We start from the raw sequence: 26,245 nt of genomic DNA, 5'->3' as shown, positions 1-26,245 counted from the left end.
ACCGGAAGGTGCTGTGCCCGGCAGTGCTGGCAGCGTCGCCCGTGTTCGGTGCGGATCGCTTACTGTCCCGTCAGGTCTCCTGCCGAGCCCCTCCCCGGGCATTTCTCCGGGCTTGCCGTGGGACAGGCGGCTCTGCGGGGCCAGGAGCTGGCACTTCGACCCGTGTCAGACTGGGACCCTCGCGGAGCAGGCAGATCTGTGGTGGCCGCATGGCAGGCACCCCCACGCTCCTCCTGCGCTGCCTTTGCTGCTGGTTCTACAACCACCTTCCCCTCCGTGAGTTACGCAGCGTGGGCTGGGTCTGGAAGCCACGTGGGGTTGTGGTATAGACAACAAAACCAGTGCTTTGATTTTTCACCAGCTCAGTTCCCTGTGTGGTCGCGTATGCCTGTGCCGTACGGTGACAGGGTATAAGGTAATACTGAGAGCAGCATGGTTATTTTGCAGCCGTGCTGGTACTAACCAGCTGATGAACTCCAGATGAGAGTTTTAAGGCACTTCCAGGGCAGCCTACACAGAGACAGGCCAGTGCTGTCCTGATACCACCCTTTTTGTCACACTCGGTCCTCTCCCTCCAGCTGCAGCCGAGGGGGAGGAGAAGGCCGCTCAGGCTTCAGAGAGGAGAAAGACTTCATTCAACCGCAAGTATAGCCTTCACACTTTCCCCTTCTGCCTAGCGGAGCTAGATTCTGTCATCACTGATCCAGTCTAATGGCCGCATTTGGGTGAAGCTGGTTTTGGCTATGGAAATGTGTAGACTTTGCATGCTGTAATCATCTTCACGTGTGCTACAGTTTGGGAACTTAGGTCAGTGGAAGGATGGACCGCCAGACATCTGGGCAGTTTTGCTTCTTGCTGCTCAGGTACTAAACTTGGCTAAAGTTGGTGATAAAACTGTAAAGTTGGCTAAACTCAGAGAGGGGTTTCTTGAGGCCAACAGAAGCGAGTTGTGTCATCAAGGATCAGCTGTCGCTGCACGCAGAGAAAGTCAAAGCCGTACAGACTCCTTATCCTTGGGACAGGGTGTAAAAAGTGACTTCCCAGGCCAGCCCAGTGCCTGCCAAGCCCAGCGCCTGCCAAGCCCAGCAGGGCCTGGCAGCGCTGGCAGGAGGAGACGCAGCTGCCAGAGTGTGTGTGAGACTGGCTGTGCCTTGTGCCCTGTCCCCCTGTGCTCCCCCAGGACCTGTGCTACTGGGTTAGGGCAGTCTCTGACACCCCTGTTCCCTGCAATACCTCTTTTGGAGGCTTTTTCAGCGGTCGGTCTAGACCCTTTGGCCCCGCTTGATCCAAGGAGCCTCCAAGCTCCTGTGGCACCAAGTAGCACCGTTTTTACTGTGTGAAATTTGTTCACCTTATCCAGTTTGCCCCAGCTGACTGCATGGCCCTGGCTCTCGCACCGTGGGGTCTGGCGAGCAGCGGGTCTGCATCCACTGCCCCGGCAGTTTTGCAGGCTTGGGGCACGTCCCTCCTAGCAGATGGGACCTGCCGGTCCCCTCCAGCCCATGAGCTGTCCCCCTCTGGGCTTGCTTTCAGTGTGCCGCCTTGCCCCGGTGAACCATTTTCTTCCCGATACTCGGCTGAAGTGTGCTCTTTTTATTATTTTTTCCGCAGCTGCAGCTGGCGTCCTCCAGCCCGCACCTCTCTCGCTCCGCTCCTCCGTCCCTGCCGTCCTCCCCGGGCCGGGCCGGGCCGTGCCGGGCCGTGCCGGGCCGTGCCCCACCCCGCCCCGCCCCGCCGGCGGCCCGGCCCGGCAGGAAGCGCGGCGGGCGGCGGCCGGGGCAGGTACCCCCGGCCGGGGCTGCGGGTCCCCCGCCACCACCCCACCGCCGCCATCCTCCGGCCAGCGGCCCGGATGCCCTCCCCAGCCCGGCGCTGAGATCCCCCCGCCCCGGGCCGGGCGGTACAAGTGGTGCCAGGGTCCGGCCCCAGTGGCGCCGGGCAGCGCAGACCCGTGCCAGGCTCCAGCAGCCTTGGCTTGTGCCCGAGCGAGGTGCAGCTGGGCTGGGAGGTGCTTCTGCGGCGCTGGGGGGAGGGGCGGGGGGCCTGCCTTGTGCTGCTCGCACCAGCAGCCCCAGAAGGGTCTGTGAAGGGTTCACCCTGATCTTCTCTTTTCATTGGTGAGTCAGTGTCAGAGCTGCTTTCAGCTAAATGCCTCTTTCAGACAGCTCCCAGGCAGCGGCTGGACTGAAGGGAACTTGAGGCAGAGGCCCCTCTTCTGTTGCTGTTGGATTTGTTTTGGAGGCTGTGGTTACCTGCTTGGTGGTGCCTGCAGCGGTAGCTCTATGCGAGCAGACGGTGACTTCCAGGGGCATCTCTCCACTTCTCTTAAGGAGGTGAGATCTTCTCCTCTAGAGTGCTTTGTAATGCAGATCTGCCATGACTCCTTATAGCGTGGTGCTTGAACCCAAAATGCTGGCCCTGCTCACAGTCTGGGCTTATGGACCATTGTGCTGGCAAGATGTAGAAGTGTGATGCAGTCTTCAGGTGGCACAGGAGGTCATTATGCTGGTACTGCCATAAAAGCCCCAGGGTCTATTGGGGAGAGTTGAGAGGGCTGCTTCCTCCTGATGATGGTTCCTTTGTGCCAGCCAAAATTAGCTTGGAAATGAAGCTTTTGGGTGTTTCAGAAGCTTAGGTGGGGCAGCACTTTCATGAAGGGTGCTTGTTCCTGACATTTGTGAATGAGTTCAAGCAGCAGGAATATGGTGTCAGGGGAGTGAACTAAAAGAAGTTAAGTAGCTGTCCAAAAAGAGTGAGTATTGTCTATAGTTGTCTAAGAAGCTAATGTGGGATCAGGAAAGGGGAGCAATAAGTGTGATGGGACTTAGCCAGCACTAGGATGGGTTGAGGCTTCTTTCAGTCATGAGGGTAAGGTGTTCCTAAGAGCGTGAGCTTGGGCAACATCTCTTGTGTGCTCCACTGTATTAATCTCTGTGCTCATTCTCCTGCTGTCACACAGCTGGCTTCATGTTAAACAGTTTTGTGTCTGCACTTGGATTCCCACTAACTTAACACTGCAACAATTTATTTGCTTACATATTTGCTTCAGATACGTTAGTGTCTGAACTGAAGTCTCTGGTAGCCTTTACATTTGTTGATCTTTAAACTGTGTTTTTACTTAAGAAAAAAATGCAAGAAATTATTTATAGGTATTTTTCTGGAGTGTTGTTAGCTTTCTTTATACAAGGGCCATGTGTGTCTGCAGCTCTGAGCAAAAATCACACCTGCCATATGGTTAAGCACTTGAAAAAGTGCCCAGAAACATGGAAGAATTGCCATCCTTGCATATGATCAAAATTCATCTGAATGTGGACCTGAGTAGCTGACTACAGCTTTGAAGTAGGCCCCTTCTCTGAGAGGGAAGTTGGTCTAGAGATCTCCACAGATGCCTTCTAGCCTTATTTTTCTGTTTCTCTTGCACATTGTGTTCCTCTTGGGAACACAGCAGGTTACTTTGGCTGTTGAGCAACCAAGTCTCTTTTGCAAGGATCACAGAATTACTTTCTCTGGTGCGTAGTCCATCATATGAGGCCTGCTGGGTGGAGAGCTAACACATGGCATACAGGCTTTTTAACAGCAATCCTCAACTGACACAAATGATTTATAAAGATGCTGCATAAACCTGGATTTTTTCTCCAGACACCATGGTTTAAAATATTAGCTGAAAATTCAATGGAAATGCCGGGATATACTTACCTGAAATCCCTTGACCCGACTATGTGTCCCCCCTCCCTGAGCTTGTTATCTTGCCATGTTTTCTGCAACTGTTACTTAACTTTGTTGTCTATGGCTCCAAATGCCCTGGTTATTCCTATTGATTTGGTATGCCCACAGACTGTACTTATTTTTTACTCAAGAGATTGTGGTACTGCTCCTTGGCTGCTAGTCCAGGCTAATTTAGGAATGGAAAAGGGAGAAAACAGACATATAGAGGTCATCTGAACTGAGGAAGGCAGGGAGCAATGACCAAAAGTAGAAGTCAGTGACCTTGCTGGTCAGTTTGAAAGCTAGGGAATGTTTTTTGTTGTGTGTCAGGCTTCAGCTTATTCCTATTTTTTTTCATTTGCTGCAGGTTCTACAACAATGATGATATAGTTGGGACCTGCTGTTGCTTATTAACCTGGAGAATTTCCTGTTTCAATCTGATTCTGAGTGTATTTCCTGAAAGAGATGAAAAAAGGACCAGAAAGCGGAGCTTGTCCCCTTGCTGCTCCAGGCAATTTAGTGGAGTCAAATCCAGACAACAACAGCGGCAATGGAGCCTCAGTGAAAGAGAAAGACATGCTTTCCTCTTCTGGAGAACTGGAAAATGTTTCTCAGCTGAAACCCAGCAGAGAAACATCCAGAAAAAAACTCTGTGGCTATTTAAATAAGCTGGGCATCAAGGGGCCAATTAAGACTTGGAAGTCTCGCTGGTTTTTTTACGATGAAAACAAATGTCATTTACTGTACTACAGAACTGCACAGGACATCAACCCTTTGGGGTCTATTGATCTCTCCAGTGCCAGCTTTGACTGCAAGGCAGAAAATGGGGAAGGAGTTTTTGAGATCAGAACACCAAGCAGAGTTTTTACTTTGAAGGTAAGGGGCAGCATCTTCTTGTGGGAGCTGTTACGAAACATTTCCAGTCAGGACAGACGCATTGCTGCTAAGATACCTCTTAGCTGAGTTTCACTTTAGTCCTCCCAGCCTGGACTGTTACCATTTGGACCTAAATTACTTGCATCGTTTTGGCAAGACTGGGAGTCTATTACTTGTGAAATGGCCGCTGTTTAACAGAATAGGAGTAAAAGCCGAACTGGGTGCTGAATTAAAATCATTGAGGAGTTCTGCAGTCCACATGTAATTTGCTGAATAGGAATGAGCTCCCCTGTCTAAAATGGTTGCTCCAGCAGGAACCTTTGCTAGATTTTTATCTCTATGAAAATTGCTATTAAGAAGCTCTGTGGGTGATTCCTGGCTAAAATAATCATGGCATTTCTGCTTAGCCTTGGAGCGTAGTAATGTTTAAAATTGTTTAAAGTTTAAGACGAGGTCCGTGGTCCACTGAGGTTCTGTTACTAAGGCCGTGCTTAAGATTTACTCTGTCCTCCCAAATCAGTGTTAGGACCAGAGGATATAGCTTAGGCTTGACACAGCTGGCCTTTATTTCTGCTGACTTGGGCAGCAAAGTTGTGGTGTGTCTCATGCTGATGAGATTACTTTCCTCCTCTTCCTGTTTTGTGTTATGTTAGGCAATCAGCAAACAGGCAATGATGTACTGGCTGCAGCAGCTACAAATGAGACGTTGGGAATTTTGCAACGCTCAGAGCAGATTTCCTGTGGGCAGCTCCCAGCTTGTGAATGAACCTCTAACTGGCAGAACAAGTAGGTGTCGCATATATCAGCCTTTCTTTTGCTTTCGGCCCCCCAGTGATGAATGGTGCTCCTCATCTGTAAGTGGGCAGAAGTTTTGGCCAGGTTTTTAAATGCAGGTGCCAACTATCAATGCTTGGTTGACGTTTGGAACTTATGGCCTTATTATGGATGAATGTGAATGGGCTGTCTCCTAATCCACAGCATGTGGTTGGAGATGCTCAGGTATCTTATGATTGTGAATTCCCTCTTGAATTTCCTCATGCATGTGAAGTGTGTACACGTTGTATATCCTCTTCCTCTAGTGAGGCCTGTGAAATCTACAGCAAGCAATTTTTTTTCAGCAGTGGTGGGATTAAGGTGTGCATTCCTAGCAGTGGGAGTACACAGGCTGGTGGGTTGGGGAGGGCACAAGCAGTGTGTCCACCTGTTTAGTTATGACTAGATGCACATTTTGTTTGAAACAATAACCCTCTCCCTAGTAAGTGTCTGCTCTAAAAGGTTCTCGGTACTTCGGCATTTTGCTACATCAGGCAATAATTGGGTAACAAACTGTGTTTGTGGAGTGCTATCTGCACATTAAAACTATTGAACACTGTTTGGGGTGGGGGAAAAGAACAGCAACAGCTCCCTTCCTTATTCCTTTAGGTCATTAAAGTTTGATTGTTTAGGATTAGTCATTCTCATATACAAATGGTTGAAGTCACTTGATTGTCCATGGATAAATGACTCTATTTGTACATAGAACCTTCCGTAATCTGACCTAAAACTAAGGACACCTGTTCTGCTGTCCCTGTTCTACCTGACCAGTTGAATATGGAATGTATACCTGTAGTAAAATGTACAGCTCTTGAATTACATGAAGGAGCCAAAGTCCAATGGAATTCTGTTGTGTTCACTTGCTTCTGTGTCCTGGTTTGTTTTCACATAGATGTTGTTGACAATGAAGACTTTCTGCCTCCGGTGAAAACACCAACAGAAGCAGTGGGTTTAAAGGCAGCATCTCTGCCTGCACCACAAATATCTACTGCTTTGCAGAACATCTCACTTAAGCACCCTTGGACAGAGATACAGTAAGTGCATGAGGAGAGCTGCAGTGCAGTTATTGTGCTGGCCTGCCACTTTGTGCCTTCCTTGCCTGTTACCTATTGCATGAAATGGGACTCTTGCCTAAGTAGAATTGTGAAGCAGCTTTTTGAAGGATGTTCCAGGCAGAAGTAAACTTCCTGCCAGAGGGTCTTTCACATCCCCCTGTTCCAATGCATTTCACATCACCTAGCTCTCTTAGCAAAGATCCTAGTGGCAGACCTAGAGCTTGGTTAAGCTTTCTTCAGTATAGGTAGTAGTTTGCATGCCTGCTGCGATGCATCTGCACATACCTCTTGGAAGGGCACATGGGCAGGTTGAGCTGTACTCTGTAGGCTAGCCATAGAAGCCCACTAGCACTTTCCAGTGGTTTCAGAGAACACTGAATGTAGTGCACTCTCTAAAGCAGAAACTTCAAGTAAAAGGCACTTGAGCCTGTAATATGGCCTGACACTGCACAGCTTGCTACTCCTCGCTGAGTTTCAAGTATGTGAATATTCCCTCTGCCTACAATGATGCTGCTATCTGCGGTTGCAACATGTAGCTCCATCTGGGCTACAGTGGGTTACAAGCCTTGGGCAGTTACAATTGCACAAAGACAACCCCCATCAATATCTCATAAGTATGTGCTAGTCACTTATTCACATATAACCAAAAATGTGTAAGTGGCCACAAGTGCGGTAAGTAGCGTGGCACCTGCCAAATGTTTTTGGTGGTGAGGTTGGCTGTAGTTTTTTACTACTGCTACTGTGGCTACAATCCGATGCTGATAGGAAGAAAGATCCACCATGGACCAAAGAGGATCAGCGTCAGCTGTACTATTTTGCAGGGTATGCATTCTCTCCTCTTCCCTTTGATTACAAAATAATATGATCATCTCTCCTCCCCCCTCCACAGTGTTGCTTTTGCTAGCTTGAATAACAATTGCCTTTTTCCAGCTTCAAATTGTATTGCTCCCCTGGTTCTGTGAACATTTCTTCAAGCTCTGTTACTATCAGGCTGGGTCTTCATGGGTGTAGCGTGTCTGATTTCAGCTAAGTTCATCAGATCCCTGAGCTGCTGATGTCTCAGAGGAAAAACAAAGTACAGCATAAGGTAGAGAAAACGAGGAAAGCTGCATTGAATGAATGCCAACTGCAGACAACAGGGAATGAAGGTCTGTTGATCTTATGTGCCGATATGTTCCCTGAGGTCAGAAATGTCTGCTTTTCTTCTGTGGAGCTTTACAGTAACAAGGCAAAAGGAGAACAAAATCTAAATGCCAACTTCATTTATAGTTAGGAAATATCTGATGCTGAGTCTTTTGTAGATCTCAAAACAAGGAGCTTGTTTTATTTTAGCCAATGGACAACACAAGAGGAGAAGGGAAAAGACCTGTATAGAGATAGGCAACTGTCTCACTTTCCTGCATAGGTTTTACAGAAAATAGTTGTGCATTTGTGGTCCTGCATGATGCTTAAAGTCAACTCTTAGTGCTTCTGGCAATATCTGATAGCAGCAGCTGTAACAAACTGGTTCTCTGTCTGATTGCAATTTTGTTCCTGAATCTCTTTACTGCATCAAAGTCTATTGAGTTTGTTGTGGCAAGATTATTAAATGTGGTTCAGAGCACAGGACCTATGGCTGCTTCAGATGCGATCCTTGTGGCAGTTTTGGCTCTGCTGTAGATAGCCGAGCTGTTCTTGGCAACTGGGGATTTCCACAGTGAGCTAAGAAAAGGGAAGAAGGGAGCAACATGGTTGGTCTACTGTTACCTTTGATCCCTCTGTCCAGCCTGATGCATTTATATGCAGGGCTCAAGCACATGGGGAAAGATGTCCAGCTGATTTACATTTCTGGTACTGATTTTGTGGCACTTTCCTGATTTACCTCAGTTACAGCCTTGCTCCCCTCAGATCCACCAGTGCCCTGAACAGTTCATTTTCTCAGCACATGAAGGAGGTAGGTTTTGGGAGGAGGGGTGGGATATGAGAGGAGGTAAGGCGTTGAATAATTTGAATATGCACTGACTGCAGTGATCATGACTTCTGTTAACTAGGCTGTCTTGATCTCTTCTTGTTTTAGAAACACTGTCTACAATATCTGTGGCTCCAAGCAGCTCTGGCGGAACAATGGGAACGTCTTTAGCTTCAACGAATTCCAGGAGCATCCTGAGAACCCGGATGAGGAGCAAGAAGCAGAAGTGGAGGCAGGGTGTGCAGGTGCTTGTGACTGAGCTGTGTGAGCTGGTCTGAGTATGATGCCTTCTAGCAGGGAGTAGGCAGGAAAGGGAGGGATAGGGTGGCAAGTTGTCATGAGACATGAAAACTCTATCACATTGTCTTAGGTCCCTTCCTGTGTTATTGGCACAAGACTGATTCTTTTGGCTCTGCTTCAGGCTGCATCTGTCTATCTCCTATCTCTGGAACCTTCTGCAGAGGCAAAAATACCATCCATGGTGCCAGCCCGTACTAGTATTTCTTTGAGGTAGAAGTTAAATTGCTGCATGGTCACAGGCAAAGCTTAGCAGCTCCACTGCATGCTTGGGAGGTTACCTCTTTGCAGTGGTAACTTGCAATTGCTGTGCGCAAGATAGATGGTTGGGGTGCCAGCTGGGTTAACAGGTACTATAAAACATCATGGGTTTGTTTACTCTGGGGGTATCTTCCCTACTGTCTGTGCTTCAACTCTGTGGATCCCAGCAGGTCAATTTTCCTTGTCCTGTGTGTCAGTCTTCTCTGCTGAGCTGTTGTGAGCCCCCCCCCGCCCCTCCCCGGAAGACTCAGGAGTTCATAGTAGCAACCCAATTCTGTGTAAATTAACCCTACTTCCCTTCAGTTAAGGAGGGGATCCCGGAGGATGGAAGGATGAACTGGGTTAGGAAAGCCAGATGGATGAACAGTGGCTTACCAGGCTTGCCTGAAGAAGTGTCCAGGGAGAGGAACCCAATGGACAAAGTGAGTGTCCTACAGCAACAGATCCTGACACTCACAGAGGAAGTCAAGTCACAGAAGGTGAGTGTGGCGAAGAGTCTGCTGCTTCTAAGGGCAGGGCCCTGAGACTGGTCACAGGGACTCCCTTATACCTTGGTGTTAGGCTGAGAAGTGCTCAGCAGGGACTCACTGGGGACCAGTTGAAGCTGCTGGTGTTAACCCTTTTTATGTGCTTGATTGTGCCCAGTGCAAGGGAGAATGTGCCCAGTGCTAGGAAGTGCAGCTAGCAGAAGGACTAGAAATGGGAGGTAAAACAAATCCAAGTGCGCTCTTCAGGTGTCTTTCTGGTCCATCTCTATTGCTGAGTGAATATGTGAAGTACAGTTTTCAACATGTACTGTGACACTCGCAGGAACTGCCAGGCTGAGTCATGCTGTTAACAGCAGGTCATGCTTTTTGAACATCGATCCACCATTAAGAGGTGATTTGACTGTAGAAGTCAGCACATGGCTCACTGCAAGGGCTGCCTCTCCTGAATGGTATTGTTTTTCTTCACAAGCATGGAGCAATGCCAGGCTCTCCCCGAATGATGCTGGTAGCTCTTCCAGCAGAAGAGGCAGGAGAGCCAGGTCCCATGGTGGGCAATCAGTTGCATGCTTGGTTTGCTTCCTGAAATGGCTGAGGTGGCAGAGCCTGGATCAGCAGCATGTTGCTGTGACAAGCTTTTGTGCCTTCATGTGGGATGGAGTAAGGGAGGACTCTGGCAGAGGGAGTTTCCTTCTTGTCACACAGATGGATGCAGACTGCATTATTTCCATCCCTCCTATTTTACTGCACTGCTGACCAGATCTCCAGCTTCTCTGGTCTCTGCTGGGTCTCCAAGGAAGGATGACTAGAAAATCAGAATTCAGACAGTGTGAGCAGCAGCTTGTCTGTTAGCAATCCACCTAAAGTAACCTGTGGTATGCTGCAGAGGCCTCTCAGAGCAAAGCTTCTCCACTGGGGAAACATTGTGATTTCAAGATTGCTGCATGCAGTTTTGCTTCTGAAATGAGTCAGTTTCAAGATCCTGAGGACCCTTCACTGTTCACTCATTACTGGTTGGGTCTGTGCTGTCCGTACTGCCATTGCCCTGGGCAGCACTGTGATGTAATGGCTTTGTATTCCCTTTCCAGGAGCTGGTTAAACTTCTCCATAAAGCGCTAGAGGCAGCACAGCAGGAGAAGCGAGTATCTAGCATGTATCTCACTGCAGCTGAAGATAAGGACAGGCTGGAGCTGGTGCGCCACAAAGTGAGACAAATCACAGATCTAAGCAGTCGACTGGAAGCTCTTGAGCAAGAAAAGAAGGAACTGGAGCAGATATTGACTTTGAGAGACAGCCACATCCAGGAACTCAAGGAGCATGTGCAGCTTCTGATGGAGAAGAACCATGCCAAACAGGAAGTCATCATGACCTTGACAGAGCAGATGGCCCGAGAGCTGTCTGACCCCCTGCAAGAAGCCAACACTATCACTGCAGAGACATTGTATAAGCAGCAGGAGGAGATTGAGCACCTGAAGGTGTGTGAGACAGCACAGGTCATTTGGGGGCTCCTATTTCTGTGCCCTCTGGTTCAGTGGGAGGGCATTCCTTGTTGAAACCACAGAATATACTTCTGCTAGTTTCTCCATCTGTCTCCAAACCAGAGGCAGGCTGGAAGGGGCTCACCTGATACCAATAGGGTGCTTAAAAGCATCTGGATCAGTTTCAGCTTCAGCTCAGAGCCTGTTTTGTTTGTCTTCCTGTCACCATTCAATGCCTTCATCTTTCTTTGGTCGTCTTTTGTTTCACAGCTGCAGATTCACTTGCTGCCATCACTAGCTTTGTACCTCTGTGTTTCCCTCTTGCCAACAGTTTCCCAATACATCCTGGTTCTTTCAGATCCAGCCTGTTGTATGTCACTAAATACACAGTTATAAAGACCAGTTAGTGTGGGGTGGAGAATTGCCAAAAGAGCCACTTATTGCATTGTGGGAGAGTGTTTGTTTTTGTGGCCAGCCATGGGGCTGACATTTGTGTCAGTTTTAAAAAAACTAGAACAGAACACATATATTCTTCATCTTATTTAGGTGCTTCTCTAGCTTTATATCACCTGGATTTCTCTGTGTTTTGTAAGCATGTACATGCAGTGCACTTAGCATTTTCAAGTGTCTTGTCTATGCACGACACTCCTATTTAATGTTGTGCCTTGATTTCCTTTGTAGGCAATATTTGTCCTGGGAGGTCCTGTCTTCTCCCCAGAACACAAAATTGTTGACATATTTTCTTGTCCTTAACACAATCCACACCTGAGGTCCCTGAACGGGGAGTGGATTCCAAGCCCCTCAGGAACTCTCCTTGTGTTACTGTTTTGCTTTGTGGCAGGATGATATTGATGCATACAAAACCCAGAACCAATTTCTCAACTCAGAGATCCACCAGGTTACTCGACTCTGGACAAGTGTTGCTGAGAATGAAAAAGCCCTTCTGATGAAGGTAAGGCAAAATTACTTTTTTTTCCTTGGTGAGAGCTGTTACTAATTTCTTTCCAAAGTTGGCACTGGAATGGGTTTTAGTCCAAAACACACCAGGAATAAGCTTTCTTCCCAATGTGTGTTTTTAGTGTGACTTTTTTTTCTGCTTTGTGTTGTTCCTAAATTAGACATGATCATTTTCATTCTTCAATAAAAGTAAAATACCTGCAAAGCTCGGTCTTAAGGATGCTGAAACTTAACCCAGAATTCTGCATTTCAGCTATGCTTTTGGATACAAATAAAAAACCAACACTATGTGTAGGGAATCAGAAAATTTTCTTGAGACCTGACAGACTGACTAAACTGTGGCTCCATCTAGTCTTGATTTCTCTACCAGGCTTGGCACTGTCAGGTGGCAGCACTCTCAGGTCCTGCAGCTAGATCAGAGTTCTTACGTTTTCTTAAGCTCTGTTTTTATTTCTAGCCTTGTAAGTGTGCATAACCTGATTACTCTTAGACTTGTCTAATCCTACCTTCTGGTCCTGAAACACTTCCCCAGGTGTGTGCTGGCATTTGTTCTGTGGATTTTCCCTGGGTTTTACTTCCCTGGGTTTTAAGGTATGTCTTCACAGTCTTGGATTCTGGAACAGGCAAAAAGCTGCTTCTGAAGTGTTATTGCCTTTCTTACATCTGTTTGCTTTCTAGTAATTTGAAACCCTGCCTACCTCCTAACTTACTGCCCTTCTCTGATCTTGAAACTTTTGTAACGTTCAGAAAGGAAGTAATCAGACCAACACGCCCAATGGGAGGCAAAATGATGATTAAAGTGGCAGTATGACAGTACCCCACTCTCCTTTTTGCTGCCTCTATAAGCAGCCTAATTCTCTCTGTGGTTTCCGTTTCGTTTTTGTTTTCAACTGCCACCTCCCACTGACCAGAAGTCTTCATTAAGCTTCCTGTGAGATATTGGATGAGTCTTGTCACCTGTGTGGCCTCAGTTCCCCACTTATGGAGTGGGGAATAACAGTCCTCATTCCTTTTTTCTGCTTTGTGTGCCCCAGAGTATGGCTGTGGCAAGCACTGTTCTGCTGTTTGAACTCAGTTGGGCTTCATGTGCTTGAGAAACACTGTGTACCAGTGCCATGGGACTGAGGTCACTGAGGGGTGTGTTCACCTTGTCTGTGGTGCTACCATGTATCCTGAAAATGGTACAGTCATAGTTCAGTCCCAGGAGAGGTGTTTTATCAGGATACAGTCAATGTGGCGTAGAGAACTTGTCTGAGAAGTAGGGAAAAAGCCTGCAGAGAACTCAGCTGCAGTGTTGGCTCTTGGGTTGTGTCCTGAGCTGAGCTGGCTGGGATATGACCATCCACTGATACAATGCAGTAGTTGAAGTAGGTGATGGTGTAGTAGGTCTCCCACTCCATAAGCAAATTGTTACATGCTAGCTACTGCAGCTTGTGCTTGTTCATAGAACATGGTAATTCATTCATAGCTGCAGTTCTGCTGGCTGTAGAAAACTGCTGGCTGTGTTTTCTGGTGCTTTGTTGTTCATGAGTCTTCACTTTACATGCAAACCAGACCAGTAGAGAGCAGTGGCAATGCAGGAAGAACCATCAATGAGACAGCTCATTCCCTCTTGTTTCCCCATTAGTGTGCCTGCCTGCAAGCACGAAACTGCCAGATGGAGAGCAAATACCTGACAGTCTTGCGGAAGCTGCAGGAAGCTGTGCCTGGCCTACCCATCTCCCATGCTGAGTTGGTAAGGAACCTCATCCAGGAAGCACTCCAGTGGGATGTGAAGGAAGAAGCAGAAGAAGGTTTTAACCTGAACCCTGTAAGGTAAGAGGCAAGAGCACGGCGATATTCACACCCTTGTAGGAGTCTGGCCGTGGAGGGGAATAAGCAGGCAAGAAAGGTCCAGGGACATTTCTGTAGCAGGGACTTGGAGCCATGACCTAGGAGTGGAGGTTGAGGAAGTTCGTTTAGTTTGGTGGTGTGGTGACCACAAGTATCTGATAGCAGCATAACACTGTAGAAAGGGGAATTAAAGATGGTACAGCTAAACTTTTCTTGGCAGTGGCAGACAGTATGGCAAGTGACAACAGCCATGGTATGCCTGGGAGGTAAATATTGGACATAAGGATAAACTTCTGTAGGAGAGGAGGCCACCTGGAAGGTGGGGGATCTCCATCCTTTGGGGTTTTCTAGTCCCAGCCATACAAAGCCACTGTTGCCCTGTTCTAGTGCTGGGGACAATCCTGCAGTGAAAGGGGGCTGGACTGGAGACCTCCAGAGAGCCTTGCCACCAGTGCTGCTGGTGTGCTTACATTTGTGTTTATACTTTCCTGCCCAGTTAATGCCCCAGTTCTATATTAGTTTCTATTTCATCTGGCTGGTCAGACTCACAGGTCCTCCAGGTAGCTTTGGAGATAAGACCCCCAAGCCAGGCTTGGTCTCTCTGTCAAGAATGCAATAATATCTTACAAGTATCCCAACATGTGGACTGATGATACAAAAACCCTCAACGAGCTGTACTATCAGTGCTCCCGGTGTTTTCTGATCCGTAGGTGATTTGCATTGTGTACAGGGAGACACCAGAAGGTACTGTGGATCTCTGTTCTTTGGTCTGATGCCCCAGAGCCTTTGCAGTCCCTTTCTACAGAACTGTCTCTGTGCTAGGACATGGCAGGGAGAAGGTACACAGGCTGAGCTAGATACTTCCTTACGGGCAGGGGACCAGGTGAGGTGAGAGAGGTTTGATGAGGTTGGGCTGTAGCTCAGAGCAAAGTTACGCTTGAGTTCGTGTGTGTATGCTGTTGCTGCAGGCTCTCATTTGTTCTCAAGGCTTTGAGACAGTGGGCATGTGTAGTGGTTTCAGCCCGGCCGGTAACAAAGGACCACGCAGCCGCTCGCTCACTCCTCCGCCCCCCTCCGGTGGGATGGGGAGGAGACGGAGGAGAGAAAAGAAAAAGAAACTGGAACCTCGAGGGTTGAGATAAAGGCAGTTTACTGGGACAAACACAAAGAGATTACAACAACAACGGCACTAATGAAAAAGTATACAAAAAGAGGGATGCACAGTGCAACTGTTCACCACCCGGGACCCGACGCTCCGCCACTTCCCCCACCGAAAACAGACACCATCCCCCGGCCTGCTCCCCATTTATATACTGAGCATGATGTCCCATGGTATGGAATAGCTCCTTGGCTAGTTCAGGTCAGCTGCCCTGGCTATGCCCCCACCTCCCAGGTTCCTGTAAAAATTAACTCTATCCCAGCTGAACCCAGGACAGCATGGCAGGCTCTCGCATGCAGCTGCAAGACAAGTGAAGGAGGAGTACCCGTGCTCTGGCATGGGTGACAGGAACCTGGCAGCAGGCTGTAGCTGGCATGGCCCCAAGCAGTGAGTGGCCATTGATGCAGGTACCAGCACTGTCCTTTGAACTAACCTCTGCCTTGTGTCCTTCCAGTGAGTATGATGAGTATGGATTTATGACTGTACCTGACTATGAAGTTGAGGACTGGAAACTTCTCGCCAAAATCCAAGCCCTGGAGATAAAGTCAAACAACCTGCGAAGCCAGGAAGTAGTGGAGAAACCCCTACGTGACAGGTGGAACAGTGTTGGAGAGCTGAGCCCCTCTGCAGAGCTGAAAAGCCTGATCCGAAGTGGCATTCCAGTGGAGCATCGGCAACGGGTCTGGAGGTGGATTGTCAGCCGGCACTGCAGCCGTCTGCCTGACCACTACCAGCGGCTGTTACGGCAGAGCAAGAGCACTGAGCACCCTGCCTGCCGGCAGATTGAGCTTGACCTGCCCCGCACACTGACCAACAACAAACATTTTTCCTCTCCTACCTCCCAGCTCATCCCCAAGCTCCGGAGAGTGTTGCTGGCATTCTCCTGGCACAATCCTGCCATTGGATACTGCCAGGGACTGAACAGGTGAGGAGCCAGGTATGCTGCTTCTTCATGGGATGGCACTGAGAAGGTGGAGACACATACTTTAGGCTGTGACTCAGGCAACCCGGGCTCCTGCCTCTCTAAAGTTCCGTTCTGGCTCTAGGTATTTTCCTGCAGAATTCTGTATTTGGTGTCTTTTTTCACCCAGTATTGTTGCTGGGATCAAGCAAGCAGCAGGATGTACTTATTCGGCATTTCCATAGTTACAGAATAGGAAGGAGCAGCTATAGGAGGTAGAATGAGGCAGTCTCTGAATAACAGCATGAGGCTGGGGCTGAATTGCTAAGTCTTAATGTGCTTAGCAGAAGAACACCCTGGTGATTCCCCTTTTTGCTGAGAAGAGTTGGAGGAAATGTTGGGAAGTGCTAGAGATAAGGGAGTTGCAGCAAATGACATGAGGAGAGGCTGAGGAAACGGGTGGTTCTGTCTGGAGCAGAGAAGCTTCAGGGAATCTAAAAGCTTCTTTCATTTCCCAAAGAAGGCTGTAGGAAAGATAAAATCAGACTTCTTAAAAAAGTGCTGCCAAGTAAAAGAGGCACCAGGTCCTAACTGCAAGAAGGGAATTTCTGGGTGGACCTTTTCACATGAGGAGAGCCTGTGTAAGCTATTCCTGTTGTTCTTTGAATGGTCTTCAGAAGGACATCTTCCACTCTGGAGAGTCCCTGACATTAGATATCATCTTTCCAGTCTGGCTGAAAAGGAGTGAATCAGAGCTGAAGGGGCTTTCTTCCTGTTTGCTGACAGAGGCACATGGGAAAGAAAATCACAGTCCCATGGTTCCTTTAGAAACCCAGAGAACAGATCATTTGCCTCTCTGACTAACTGCCTTGCCATGTTTGATATTTTGGACACTCATGGAGCTAGAGACACACCAAGAGAAATCTTGTATTCTTTGGTTCCTGTGCTGGCCTATGTCTCCTCCTGTAGTTTTTCATTGCCTCACTGTGTCTTGTCCTTCACAGATTGGCAGCTGTTGCCCTCCTAGTCCTGGAAGATGAGGAAACTGCTTTCTGGTGCCTAGTCCATATTGTGGAGAACCTAATGCCAGCAGACTATTACAGTGACACACTGATAACATCACAGGTGAGCTGGGCACCCTCACATCTGCTTGGACTCTGATACAGTGATTTACAGTAAAGGTTTAAAAGCAAGCAGTCAGCTTGCAGTGTGTTTGATTTCTCACAGGACAGTGATACCATCTTGCAATCCCTTCCATTGCAGAGGTGTTGTAGACTTGAGAGTACAAAATTGTTGCACACACAGGAGCAGCAAAATTGATCCCCAGCACTAGGAAGTTGGGAACCATTCCTGAATAATCACTTGAAGGTCAGGTTAGTCAGAAGGAAGGTGCCCATTAATTGCACAGTTACTTATTTTAAGGAGGGTGTAGTGGTTTAACCCTAGCCAGTAACTAAACACCACTCAGCTGCTCACTCACTTCCCCCACCCAGTGGGATAGAGGAGAGAATCAGGAAAAAGCAAGTAAAACTTGTGGGTTGAGATAAGAACAGTTTAAAAGACCAGAAAGGAAGAAACTAATAATGATAATAATAACAATAATAAAATGACGATAATAGTAAAATGATTGGAGTTTACGAAACAAGTGATGCACAATGCAATTGCTCACCACTCACCAACAATGCCCAGTTAGTTCCTGAGCAGCAATCCACTCCCCCAAGCTGACTCCCCCCAGTTTATATACTGGGCATGACATGTCCTGGTTTCAGCTGGGATAGAGTTAACTGTCTTACTAGTAGCTGGTACAGTGCTATGTTTTGAGTTCAGTATGCAAAGAATGTTGATAACACTGTTTTCAGTTGTTGCTCAGTAGTGTTTAGACTATAGTCAAGAATTTTTCAGCTTCTCATGCCCAGCCAGAGCACAAGAAGTTGGCACAGGACACAACCAGGGCACCTGACCCAAACTGGCCAACGGTGTATTCCATACCATGTGACGTCCCATCTAGTATAGGAACTGGGGATTGGGGGGTCAGGGAATCGCCGCTCAGGGACTGGCAGGGTGTCAGTCGGCGGGTGGTGAGCAATTGTCCTGCGCATCATTTGTACATTCCAATCCTTTTATTACTACTGTTGTCATTTTATTAGTGTTATCATTATCATTATTAGTTTCTTCTTTTCTGTTCTATTAAACCGTTCTTATCTCAACCCACAAGTTTTACTTCTTTTTCCCGATTTTCTCCCCCAGCCCACTGGATGGGGGGGAGTGAATGAGTGGCTGTGTGGTGCTCAGTTGCTGGCTGGGGTTAAACCACGACAGACATCACGTGGTATGGAATACCTCTTTGGCCAGTTTGGGTCAGGTGTCCTGGCTGTGTCCCCTCCCAACTTCTTGTGCCCCTCCAGCCTTCTTGCTGGCTGGCCATGAGGAGCTGAAAAATCCTTCACTTAGTCTAAACACTACCTGGCAACAACTGAAAACATCCGTGTGTTCTCAACATTCTCATACTGAATCCAAAACACAACACCATACCAGCTACTAGAAGGAAAATTAACTCTATCCCAGCTGAAACCAGGACAGAGGGCCTAGTAGAGGTGAAGCAGCTACCAATGCAGGGCACAGCACTATGAGGGCTGCTATGGGGAGAGTTAAATCCATCTCAGTCAGACCCAATACACTAATGTTTACTGGGACAGTGGTGTGCTGGTGGAGAGGCCAACCCATGGACTGGGGAAGCAGCAGATAGCTGCAATATGCATAGCAAAATGTCTGTCCAGAGCAGGAGGTAGTGTTAGCTGTGAGATTTAATAGGCAGTGCTCAATACTTGACAAATAGTGATTGACAGGGGAAACATGGCAGACTGAAGACACAGAGGGTCCCCTACATTTGGTGACAAAAGACTGTCAGCTGAGGGTGCCTTTTTTAGAAAGACTTCCTGACCTCATGGTTGGTCTTTGAAAGTCTACCCAAGACCCATATAAAGAGGAAGGTCTAGGGTGATGCTTTGTGGGTTGGCTTGATAAAGTGAAAGCTCTGAGTTGGCTGGAAAACTTAAGGTTTAGCTATTGCAGATTTTAAACACCATGCATATTGCTTTGTTTGGTTTGTACCACTGTGCCGTAGCTAAGTGGGCTGACACAGCTGGGGCAGTAGTATGGTATGGCGTAGGGGAAGAATTAACTGTGATCTTGCTCCTTAGCACTTCCTCTCTTGAAACCACGGCTTCCCTGAGATGATGCTTTTATAAACCTGGGTCAGGGATCTCACCAACTGCATTTCTGTGTCTCGGCTCATGCAACCAAAAGCAGAGCACAGAAATAATCAGACCATGAAGAGAAGCTAAGTGAGAAGATCAGGTCCTGCTTGGTCAGAGGGATTCTAGGTGTTCATTCTGTTGGGCCGTGTGCAGTCATTCAGACCTGGGCAGGTTTTAATCCCTGTCATTCAGTTGGATGCTCATGACTTCACAGAAAATCCCAGTAAGACCGATGTGGGAAGATGTGGCATCACTTTCCCTCCAGTCTTTGAGGTTGGGAAGGAATATGATCCTCTGAGTGAGAAGAATGTATGTATCTCTGCTTGTATGTTGGGCCTGTTTCAGCTCCACACCTTGAACTGGGTACAGCATACAAGTACACTGCTCAGTAATTTTGAAGGGTTGGAAGGAAAAGGATGCTCTGCTCTTCTGAGGGTGTGGTTAGGCTAGAAGGGGGCACCAGTGATTACCATAGCATGCATTGGTCACTGTCCCATTCCTCTCTTCCAACACCAGGGCTGCTCTTGACTAGGGCTTCATTGTTTTCTTTTTTTGTCAACTTTAGGTAGATCAGAGAGTCTTCAAAGACTTCCTGTCAGAGAAGCTGCCTCGCCTCATGGCTCATTTTGAGCAGTATCGGATTGATGTGTCACTCATCACTTTCAATTGGTTTCTGGTGGCCTTTGTGGACAGCCTGGTCAGCGACATCCTCCTGCGAGTGTGGGATGCCTTCTTGTACGAGGGAACTAAGGTGCAACTCTCAGTCTAGGCCTTCCTCCCATCTGCACCACGTCTGTGACATGATGGCATGGTGATGGACATACACATGTGTCAAAGAGATGTGGGATTGTGCTTCTTGTCCTACCCTGCCTGTTTGGTGGGGTGCCTTGATGCCTTCCAGCCCCTATGTTGTCTGTGTACTTGCTGCTGGTAGGCAAACCTCGTCCCTGATACTGTGCACAGTATCCCTGGCACTTTTTAGCAGGTAGTCTTACTATGAAACAGCTCTCTGAAAGGCCATGGTGTCTTCTGCTCTGTGACCTGGATAGCTGAGAGTATGACAGATACAGGGAACAGAAGATGGGCAGAGAGTTAGTATCTCAGAACATGAGTGTTGCATTGCCCATGTGCATGGGGAGAACTGGAGAACCCTTGTGAAATCCCTATGGGGTCCTTTTGGAGGACCTGGTATGCTCTGGGGTTTTAAGTTGGCTTACAGAGAGTCATTCTCTTGGCATTAGCCCTGTGCTTCTTTAGGCCTGCCTTAATGCAGTCTCTTGCAAGCAGGAGAAGCCCAGTGCCCAGCTTATACTGCAAGTGCTGTGTGCCCCACCCCATGTTTTACACCAGGAGGGCCTGGTCCCTCAGCTGCCTAAGACTATGTCAACTCAAATACCTTTCAACCCTCCAGGTGATTTTCCGTTATGCTCTTGCGATTTTTAAATACAATGAGGAGGAAATCCTAAGAATTCATGACAGTGTGGAGATCTACCAGTACCTACGCTTTTTCACGAGAATGATCATGGATGGCAGGTAGGACTGTGGGTTGTAGATAACCTTCCATCCTGAGTTTGTTCTTGCTTGCCTGTTAGGTCAGCATAAAAAAGAGTTGTGACCAGTCTATTAAGAGAGATGCATGCACACTGGCAGATCCATGGGACATGGATCAGTTTGTCTCTTTTTGGCTTGCCCTTTGAGGTATTACTTAAAGTCTTTTTGGCTCGGGCAAGGGCATGTTACAGCAGAGCAGGCTACAAAGTCTGGGCCAGCCTGCTTTTTGCAGCAGCTGGAAATTGTGCTGCCACTTGCTGTGTTTCTCTCAAGCTGTAGTTGGGGTATTTGGAAACACAGCACCACTCACAACCTTTAATGGCAATATGTGTCAGAGAGGAAGATTTCTGTGATCATAAGAGCTCAGCGTCAGGAATATTCTTGTCATGGTTTAACCCCAGCCAGCAACTAAGCACCACACAGCCGCTCACTCACTCCCAGTGGGATGGGGAAGAGAATTGAGAAAAAGCACAACCTGTGGGTTGAGATAAGAATAATTTAATAACTAAGGGAAAATAAAATATAATACTAACAACAACAATAAAACAATAACAATAGTAGTAATGAAAATGAATATAAAAAACCCAACAACCCCAAAAGAAAACAAGAAAAGATAAATGCAGTTGCTCACCACCTGCTAACTGATGCCTGAGCAGTGATCCACCCCTCCAGGTCAACTCTCCCCAGTTTATATACTGGACATGACGTCCTATGGTATGGAATATCCCTTTGGCTAGTTCAAGTCAGCCGTCCTGGCTATGCTCCCTCCCAGCTTTTTGTACCACTGCTTGCTCGCAGAGCATGGGAAACTGAAAACCCCTTAACTTAGGATCAGCACTACTTAGCAATAGCTAGAACATCAGTGTATTATCAACATTATTCTCACTAAATCCAAAACACACTACCCATTACTAGGAAGAAAATTAACTCTACCCCAGTTGAAACCAGGACACTGCCCCAGGGGGGATCAGAATTAGCATCTGATCCACCATCTCCTGCCACCGGTACCGTAAAAGGTGGTGTGGTGTAAGGCTGTTTAAGCGTTGCTTGTGTTGGTGTTTGTGTGAGAAGGAATTGCCTGTGATTCCTTGAAGACTCTGCTGCTTGGTGACTTATGAGCTCAGAGTGCTGAAATCTGAGGCTCTACTCTGCCTATGTCAGGATGCATTTGGTGTATCTGTTACCACCTGTTACAGCCAGTAAATTGGTTCACCAGACCTGTCTTTTCCATCGCAGGAAGCTGATGAACATCGCCTTCAATGACTTAAACCCCTTCCCCATGAAAGTGCTGAGGAACCGGCGGTCAATGCACCGAGAAGAGCTAGAGGCAGAGCTGTGCGAGCTGGAACAGATCAAGGCAGCCTATGTAAAAGAGAGAGCAGAGCAGGGGCCTCAGGACCTGAAGGAGGTTGTTAGTGAAGAGGAAGAAGAGATTTAACAAAAATAGAGTTCCTCATCACTTCCCTCACGCCTTGCAGAAGGTCTTCAGTAGCAACTGTCTGTAAGAGAGGGAGCAGAGGGGGAAAGGTGGTCACAGCAGGAGTTCATCTGCCACAGGCAGCGAGACTGTCAGTATACGACCATTTGAGGACCAAGCCAGACTTTGTAATGGATTAGAAGGTGTCACAGGAGTTTTATCCTCTTCTGTACTTCTCCCCATTCAGCCCACCCTGTCCTGTGCAGTTCAGGATTACAGCTGAAGGTCCATGGGAAATACCAGTTGTGGTACCATGAGAGAAGTTGACGTGGTGCAAAAAACCCAGCCAGGCAGGGCTCTTCTATCTTTTCTGATGGAGGCATGAAAGAGATCTTCGTGTACAAGTAAAAGCACTCGAAATAATGAACTGAGAACACTCCCTTATTAGTACCTAAAGCTTCTGAATTGGTCAGGAAGGAAACTGGCTCTTCGAAGGCATGGTGCCTTCAGTGGCTAGCCTGCCAGGAGAGCATGTGTTTAATGTTGCAGTAACTGAGTCATGACACTGTCTCCAGATGAGCGTTGGGCCTGAGGAAGTCCTGGGAGCTGGACGACATTCTCCCATTGGACTCAGGCTGGGACAAATGAAATGGGTTGTGGGAGAGAGGAATTGCCTCTCCAGTTTGTTTTGGTTCCTGTGGAAGTCCATGGGAGCACAAGGTGTGTCTCCCTGCCTGGCTGGGAAATGCTGGGAGCTACTTTTGCTCTTTGTTTAGCTTTGAGCCGAGCCATCTATGAGTTGGCCTGACCCTGTCAGCACTGTGCCTTCCAGAGGTGAGTTTGCTCCATAGGGGAGCTTTCATCTCAGCGTGAAACCAACTGCAGCCTGGCTGCAGGCAGAGCCAGGTGTTATGGAGATGTTGACTGCTGGGGACACCCGGATCTTCTGATTGCCTCACACTTGGGCAGGGTGAGTGTGTGGCCATCTCTCTCTGCCCCACAGTTATGCTTCTTCTGTGCCAGGTTTCTACGTTGATATGCCTGTCTCTGGCTAGCATTCATAATGGGAGGGAGGAGGTCTTTTCTGTAGGAGTTTCCAGTATTGAAGGTGTTTGACCCATGGAATATGGCAGTCTGGGAGTGAATGTGCAAACCACTTGGGCTAGGTCACAAGAGACAGCTTGATAGTCTTTAGAAAAAACATCAGTTTCCCCTGAGCCGAGGCCCTGGCCTCCATGGGTCTAGCACAGAGAGATTCCCTGCCTACCTCTGCGGTTGGCGTCTGATAGCCTTCTACCTGTCTCCCAGGCTTGCCCATCCACTGGACTGGATGCCCTGCCTATGCAGCTTAGTCCTCCGCAGACCCAGGACGAGTCAAGTGCTTCAGATAAAATACAGCTTCTTTACCCCAACATGGTCCCAGATCCTGCTGCCCGGCTTTCTGGCTGAGTGGTGCTTTATTCCAGGTGTGCCTGCACTGACACTGGCTGGCACTGACAGTATTCAGCAGACCCTGCTGTAAGGGGGGGCTCTGCTCTACTTTTATTAGACTGACCTTGAACCCAAGCCTGTTCAGTGGATGACGCCTCCTTTAAACCTCTTGTGGTATAAAGTTGTCAGTGCTTGCAGAGGAAGGGAAAAGAAGCATTCATAGCCCATACTGTTCTGAGCCAGGTGAGCCATAGCCCAAGATCACAGACTCCAGTGGAAACAGCACCAGCCTCTATTCACCTGAGACACGTGGTCTGCCTCAGCTCTGCCTTAGGCACAACCGGACAAATCAGCCAGTTTCAAAGAACTGTAAAATTCTGTGTTGGGAGAGAGCTGTGGAGGCCAACCACACAGTATGGAAGTAATTAAAGTAGAAATGAGGTTTTGGGAAGAGTGATAGTGGGCAAGAGTGAGGTAGGTCCCAAGCATGTTACTGAGAGCTGCATACATTGGAAGTGTGGGACGAGAAGAAAATGTTACTGGAGTCATGCCACAATATCTCAAAAAAATGCACTGGTTTTAAAATGATGCCACCTAGCTAGAGAAGCTCAAAAGGCAGAAGGTTTTTCTTTACAGATGATACTGCTAATCTAATTTACTCATACTGTTATGTGCATGGGTGGACACAAATACAGATTTTTGCTACTGTTAACGGACTTTTGAAAGGCATTATCTTTTAAAGCAAGACCATGGAAATTAGAAGTATACGTACAACTGTATTTTTTCTAGAGCCTTTTGCAACAGCTTAAAAATCTTTTTCCATCCTGCCTTTATGATTTTTAAAAAAGGCATTTGAAACATGCCTTATTAGACCAAACCATAGCCTGACGTATGCCTACAGTATATAAACAAACATTGGTCTATGTGATATATAATGACCTGTTAAAAAATAAACTTTTGTGAAGAAGGCATAACGACCAAGCTGTTATCCATGATGGGAAATTCTGCAAATAATTTTTATTTGACATCAGAAGGGGAGGACATCTCAGGGTTGGTAGAAGTTTCTCTTCTGTTGTGTCTTCAGCAGCTTTTGGTTTTGCTCCACACATGTATTTGCTGAGGGCCATTTCCTCTGGTCATACCACCAACCAGCTACTTGTGGTTGTTCTTTACTAAAATGTGGTAGATGCAGGAATATCTGCAAGGCCTGTGCAGGCCTGCACCTTAGAGCCAAGCTAGCATGTCTTCATGGCCCCTACTCTACTTCCCTTCTGCTCCACAAGCTTTAGGGCTACTGAAGAGCACTGAACTCGTGTCACAAAATGCAAGCTGGGCCCAGAGGTTGGCTTAGCCCTATGCAAGGCCTCAGGGCTCTGCAAGACCTGCAGTGAGTATCAGTTAGTGCCGGGGGTGCTTTGAACAGAGGTTACCCCTGCATGAAGTGCACAAGGGTAATTTGTGCTGCCACGGCAAACTGTTGTGGTTGGAAAACAGTTTGACCTGGTTACACAGCCCAGTAGCTCCCTCTGCTTGTGCTGACACCTGTAGATAAAACCGGTGTCTTTCCACCCCAGAGTCAGCTTTTGCTGAGCTTTGCTGTATGCATAACATTACTTGTTAAATTAAGCCTTCTGTCTCTGCATTAAACTAAACCTTGGGATACCATCTCCAATTGTAAAAAGGATGATTTTGATCTGTGCCCTCCCTAATGTGCAATTGTAGATCACCTTGTTGCAGGACTTTGCAGCCACCAAGAGTTTATATGGTTTTGAGAGGACAAATTGCTGAAGGGTGGCCAAACACACAAAAAGCCACTGCTGGCTCAGTGAGTCCCTGACCTGCAAACAGGTAGAGGCCAGGAGGCTTCCCTTCTTTACCGCTTTTCGGCCCTGGGTGGTATTGGGCTGGAAGGATCTTTGGTCTGAACAGCCATTACCTGTACAGGCTGCAGCTAAGCCCTTGCATGCAAAAACACTAGTGCACAGCAAAGACATTCGATCCACTCCTGTATCCTGGCACGCTGCCCCAGAAAGAGGCATTCCCAGGGGCGTTGTTTCCGTGTTGGGTTAATGTTTATCCCAAGCTTGAGCTACTCATGCAGGGTGAAGGAGAGAGCTAAGGGACAAGGCATTGCCCATGAGCAGGAAGCAGCAATGCCCTGTAGCAGGAGCTATGCCACAATGCTGTTTCTCCTCCAACTTGTAGGCTGGGCAGCCTCCTGCCACCATCACAGGCACAAGACCTGGGGCTGGCTCTCTTCCCATTTAAAAGCTCACTTTGGTGGCCTGAGCCAAAGCTGCGCCTTCTCCAGCCATTTCTCAGTGCTAAGAGCTCCTCTACAGAACATTAGCTCTGTCTGGGCTAGGGATGTGCCAGGTGCAAGAAGACAAACCATTTTCCCATGCTAGGGACATAGTGGTAGTACTGAAGTAATTTAATGCCCTCTGAGGTAATTTAACCCTTTTCCTGGAGTTCAGTGAGAGGCTGCAGGCCACACTGATGTGTTAAATCATGAGAATACCCCTGTGTGCTTTCTGATCACCCTCAGGAGCTCTCCAGAGAGGAAAACAGTAGCCCAGGTTAGTCAGTGGAAGAGGAGATATCACTAACTGTGGCAAGTGTGTTTGGGGTGAGGGGTCCCCTGTCGTGCTGCAGCCAGATGCTTGCTTTAGGTGCATGGTCCACTACCATTGAGATAAAGTCCTCATTTATTCTCGTTATTAAGTGATGGCTTCCTGCCAAGTGCAAAGTCTGGCTTTGAGATTCCAGCTGATAGATCAGTAACTGCTCTGGTTTTAAGCTTAATTTTTGTAATATGGAA

At 47.8% G+C, this 26,245-nt stretch overlaps 1 protein-coding gene across 2 annotated transcripts; it reads left to right on the top strand.

The window, feature by feature from the left end:
- Positions 1 to 259: 259 nt before the first annotated feature.
- TBC1D2 (TBC1 domain family member 2) lies at positions 260 to 24,980 on the top strand. Of its 2 annotated transcripts, XM_049795667.1 has the most exons (15): positions 260 to 276; positions 2,166 to 2,333; positions 4,073 to 4,581; positions 5,235 to 5,367; positions 6,287 to 6,428; positions 8,506 to 8,642; positions 9,259 to 9,434; positions 10,529 to 10,915; positions 11,760 to 11,870; positions 13,503 to 13,690; positions 15,322 to 15,792; positions 16,773 to 16,893; positions 19,591 to 19,776; positions 20,437 to 20,558; positions 21,813 to 24,980. In XM_049795667.1, the coding sequence occupies exons 3-15, from the start codon at positions 4,171 to 4,173 to the stop codon at positions 22,012 to 22,014; spliced, it is 2,787 nt and encodes a 928-aa protein (XP_049651624.1). In that variant the 5' UTR covers positions 260 to 276; positions 2,166 to 2,333; positions 4,073 to 4,170; the 3' UTR covers positions 22,015 to 24,980. The 2 variants fall into 2 exon arrangements, with proteins under 2 accessions (XP_049651624.1, XP_049651625.1); XM_049795668.1 differs by lacking the exons at positions 260 to 276; positions 2,166 to 2,333; positions 4,073 to 4,581; positions 5,235 to 5,367 and having other exon boundaries at positions 6,319 to 6,428; positions 9,264 to 9,434.
- The last annotated feature ends 1,265 nt before the right edge of the window (positions 24,981 to 26,245 follow it).

This window comes from Accipiter gentilis, chromosome Z (genome assembly GCF_929443795.1).
Source record: "Accipiter gentilis chromosome Z, bAccGen1.1, whole genome shotgun sequence".
NCBI classification, from domain to species: Eukaryota; Metazoa; Chordata; class Aves; order Accipitriformes; family Accipitridae; genus Astur; species Astur gentilis.
This window is presented reverse-complemented; position numbering and strand designations above follow the sequence as displayed.

Bases quoted from the DNA above. Each gene is read 5' to 3' on its own strand.
- TBC1D2 (XM_049795667.1), top strand. From the start codon at position 4,171: ATGAAAAAAGGACCAGAAAGCGGAGCTTGTCCCCTTGCTGCTCCAGGC. The intron at 8,643-9,258 runs GTGCTTGTGACT...ACTTCCCTTCAG, and splicing joins AGTGGAGGCAGGGTGTGCAG to TTAAGGAGGGGATCCCGGAG. The intron at 11,871-13,502 runs GTAAGGCAAAAT...TTTCCCCATTAG, and splicing joins AAAAAGCCCTTCTGATGAAG to TGTGCCTGCCTGCAAGCACG.